Source organism: Prinia subflava, chromosome 16, assembly GCF_021018805.1.
Source record: "Prinia subflava isolate CZ2003 ecotype Zambia chromosome 16, Cam_Psub_1.2, whole genome shotgun sequence".
NCBI lineage: Eukaryota > Metazoa > Chordata > Aves > Passeriformes > Cisticolidae > Prinia > Prinia subflava.
The window spans coordinates 13,677,287-13,681,486 of NC_086262.1; the positions used below are offsets into that span (position 1 = coordinate 13,677,287).

At 52.4% G+C, this 4,200-nt stretch overlaps 1 protein-coding gene across 2 annotated transcripts; it reads right to left on the minus strand.

Moving 5' to 3' along the window:
• Positions 1-1,300: 1,300 nt before the first annotated feature.
• Positions 1,301-3,225, minus strand: MED7 (mediator complex subunit 7). 2 transcript variants are annotated; one of them, XM_063413257.1, is made up of 2 exons: positions 3,143-3,225; positions 1,301-2,254 (listed from the first exon to the last, which is right to left on the minus strand). In XM_063413257.1, the coding sequence occupies exon 2, from the start codon at positions 2,227-2,229 to the stop codon at positions 1,537-1,539; it is 693 nt and encodes a 230-aa protein (XP_063269327.1). In that variant the 5' UTR covers positions 2,230-2,254; positions 3,143-3,225; the 3' UTR covers positions 1,301-1,536. The 2 variants fall into 2 exon arrangements, with proteins under 2 accessions (XP_063269327.1, XP_063269328.1); XM_063413258.1 differs by lacking the exon at positions 3,143-3,225 and adding an exon at positions 2,724-3,117.
• Between the last annotated feature and the right edge of the window lie 975 nt (positions 3,226-4,200).

The window sequence follows — 4,200 nt, forward strand, 5'->3', positions numbered from 1 at the left end:
CGTTTTTTCCGGATCTGTTTGATGACTGTAAGTGAAACTTGACAGCAGCACTGAGCTCACACAACCATCAGCAATTCCCTGCCCCACACTGCTTCCCACAGCAGACAGTGTTTGGATAAAAGATTACATAACATGTGGCAGACTGGGGTAAGTGGAAAGGGCTTGGCCAAATAACAGATTTGTAGGATGAACTATTCAAGCCTTTCATCATAAGTTTCTGGTTCTAATACTCAGAAGCAACTTGGAGCATCTTCTGGCAAATTTTCTTTGGCAGCAATAATTTGGTAGTTTTGGAAATGTGTTACACAGCTGAGCCTAATGGAGTGCCAGTCTATTTTCATATTTAAAAATTCCATATGCATCTGGGTTTTTGCAATATAACATAAACCATCCAGAATTGAGAGGAGACTTGAAAAAGTAGTGTGGAAACTGTGACTCAAGGCTCACTCTGACAAAATGCTGAAATTCAGCTTTTGAGAAATGCTGTTCCCTGGCCACTCTCCCTGTGCCTGGATCACCACACTCTCCTCAAGGATATCTTGTATTTTTATATTGTTTGGGCCAGAACTGCACCTGTGATCAAAGGCCAAGAAATGTTCTTTGCTGAAGCACCTAAACTATTTCACAGTGTTTTATACAGGTGAAATTTGGTAGTAAGGAGTTATTTATTAGTAAGTGGAAGATGCTAGAATTGGCACCTTGACTTGCATGAGTGCCTTATAGAACAGAGGCACCACTGACAGGCTTTTAAAGTGAAAATCAGGAAAACCAAGGGATTAACGTAGCTGAGAGACAAACTGGCAACACACTCATAGGAAAGAAGTGATAGGGGGATGAAAGGTGATTTTTGCATGCAGCAGCTGGAAGCAGAACTCCTCAAGAAAAGGCTTCCTCTCAGCTCCTGTGGTTTCTGAGGGAACAGGAAACTGCAGAGAGCTGCTAGAGGAACAATTCCGATAATTACCAGCAGGATCCTGAAACTGCTCTGTGAAAATGGGAAAGGCAGGGCAGGCTGGCTCTGCCAAGACCCCAGGAAAGCCATTCTGGTCACACAATAAAAGGATGTGAGAGCTACAGGACAACAGTTAACCCACTTGCTTTAGATTTCACCTCAAAAGGAAGGTCTGCGGACCATAACGAATGCCTTGATATAATTTGAGTTTGTGTGCCTATTTTCCAAGTTCCTGTGTGTTTGTGCAAGAATTGAGCATCATTTCTGTAGGAATTTTTTTTCTGGACTGAGAGCATATAGAATTCTAGAATGGCATACCCAAGACAAGCAGGAAGTGACAAATGAAAGTACAACAGGAAAACTTCAACTTTAATCTGTGCCTACCACCTCACATGATACATTTAACAAAAATTAGACCTTTTCATTTCTATCAAAAAAACCACAGGTGAGAAAACATTGAACATTTTCATCTGCCCAGTCACTCCCAACCTCCAACAGGTGTACAACAAAACAAAACACCACGTGTATCCTCAGAACCCCTTCTGCCTCTCCCTGTGGCGCATTCACAAAGCCAGCTGTTTGCTTCATGTCATTTCATCAATGATGCTGCACATTGCTGCGTCTTTGTCCAAAACCTGATCTCTCTTGCCACCAGAGCGCTCCCTCTGCTTCTCACCCTGCCCGGCGCAGCCGCTGCCGTCGTCAGCATCCACGGGCTCGGTGCTGACCCTCAGCCCGCCCTCTGCGTGGGGCAGGTCGTCGGGCAGGGAGGCCAGGCAGCCGTGGATCATCTCCACCACGCGCTCCAGGTGCTTCTGGAAGCGCTCGGCCGTCTCCAGGCGCTGCCGCTTCTGCACCTCCATCATCACCCGCAGCGTCTCGCGCGCCTGGTGAGGCCGGTACTCGTTGATCAGGTGATGCACATGGACAAAAAGCAGCTTCAAGTCTTCCAGTTTCTCCTCTCGCTTTATGCTCCCCGGGCTCCTTATCAAGATGTCCAAGAGGTCCAGGAAGTTGACCAGGATAGACATGTTGAGTTTCCTCAACTCCTTCTTGTGGTCGAACTGCATGGGGTGCAGCCGTTCAATGCCCTGGCTCTCCAGGGGCCGAATGATGAGATCGTCACACTGGAACTGATTCCCAAACATCATGTAGCTGTCCTTCACAGGCGGAGGGGGCTTTGGAGCCAGGCCTTTACGGATATTTTCATCAGTATATTCCTTGATGTATTGCATCGGAGGCGGAGGAAGGGCACTCACTTGCTGAGGTTCACCCATTTCTGCCAGATGGAATTCCTAGGGACTGACCCAGGAAACAAATGTTAACGATTTGTGTCGCAAGGTTGTAATATAAATACCAACAAAGACAAAATATGGCAGGTGGCAGTGAGAAAATGAGCCAGAAGAGACAAATCCGTGCGCAGAATACAGGAAACTCTTGGCAAATCTACATCATCTTTTCACTAAGGTTTACTTACAGCAAGATTAACTGCACTAGAAGCACACAGAACACTCATTTTCCTAAATATGAAAGACCACCGTGTAAACTGGGCAGCCAAAGGGAGAGGAGTGATCCCCTTCCCCAGATGGAGCCTGGTGGGCAAACCCCCCAAAATCACAGAATATCCCGAGCTGGAAAAGACACACAAGGATCAACTCCAGGCCCTGCACAGGACTCCCCAACAACCCCCTCCCTGTGCCTGAGAGCGTGTCCAAAAGGCTTCTTGAACTCTTTCAGGCTTGGGGCTGTGACATAAGACAGCCTGAGGTACCTGTTCAGTGCCCGACTGCCTTCTGGAGGAAGAACCTTTCCCTAATATCCACCTAATCCCCTCCGCATAGCTCCAGCCGTTCCCTCGGGCCCTGTCACTGGTCACAGAGGGCAGAGATCGGCGCTGCCCCTCGGGGGGAAGCTGCAGCCCGCGGTGAGGTCCCTCCTCAGTCTGCCCTTCTCCACGATGACCAGAGCAAGTGACCTCAGCCGCTCCTGCTGCGGCCTCCCCGCTTCACCCACTAGAGAGGCCAGGCAGGGCCCACACCCGCCGCCCTGCCGTGCGCCGGGCCGGGCTTTGAGGAGGCCCAAACCCCGCGGCGGGGCTCGCCAAGCCAGCGCTGAAGAGACAAGAGCCGGAACCACGACCCGGCGGAGGGCACGGACCCCTCGGAGGCTCCCCGGCCCTCCCGCCCTCACCTGCCCGCTCCGCCCGCCGCGCTCCCCCAGCGCCGCCGCCGCCGCTTCCGCCCGGCCGCCCCGCCCCTCGCAGTGCCGCGCTCTGATTGGCTGCCGGGAAGAGCAGTCAGGCGCTCCTCCAATCAGCGCGCTCGGGGGCGGGGCCAGGCGCGGGGCGGGCCCGGGGCGGGGGCGGAGCGGGGCGGGGCCTGAGGGCGGGCCCGGGGTGGGGGCTGAGGGCGGGCCCGGGGCGGGGGCTGAGGGGTGCCCCGTCCTGCGGCCGCTGGAGCTCGCTGGGTTCTGGGACTTTCGGGACCTCTCAGGGTTCTGCGGCCCCTCAGGGTGCGGGGTTCCCTCGCCAGAAGCCGCTGCTGAGGCGGCACGACCTGCCGGGGCCAGAGGAACCGGCCCGGCGTCAGCCGGGGGTGCCCGCTGCGCTGGGACAGCGGGGACGGGGCTGGGTCAGGACGGGTCCGCTGCTGGGAGGCACAGAAATCACAGAATCACAGAAAGCACAAAATCACAGAAATCACAGAAAGCACAGAAGTCACAGAATCACAGAATCACAGAAATCACAAACTCAATTAGGTTGTAAAAGACCTCTGAGGTCTCCCCGGGAAGTGTTTGCAGCCTTCCTGCGGCAGAATACACTAAATCTGCCCATAGCCGTGACAAACGCTTGGGCTCCGTTGCTTTCCTTCCCGTTTTCTTTTAGGAGTTGAAGTTAACATCGTGGATTTAAGTTTTCACCTGGCATCGCTTCTGCAGGTTTTTCTCCGTGGAATGGCCAACAGGGAAGGATTTTCCGCCTCCTGTCCCTTTCTGTGCCGTTCTCTGTCCCTCAGCAGATGGCAGCAATGGCCTTGGTGACAGGGACCCGTCACCACACACGCAGTGTCATTTACAGATTCACTCTTCCAGATCGATCATTTACTAATAACAATTCAACCGAATGATAATTACTTGGGATCCTGGTAATTATTTCTAAAAGCATGCAAAGAAGATCCAGAATCGTTAGATTTTTTGGATGAGAAAGCCTGAAATGCTGCACAGAGTAGCTGAATATTTATATATTCCAA

Coding starts and splice junctions, on each gene's coding strand:
- MED7 (XM_063413257.1), bottom strand. CDS start 2,229: ATGGGTGAACCTCAGCAAGTGAGTGCCCTTCCTCCGCCTCCGATGCAA.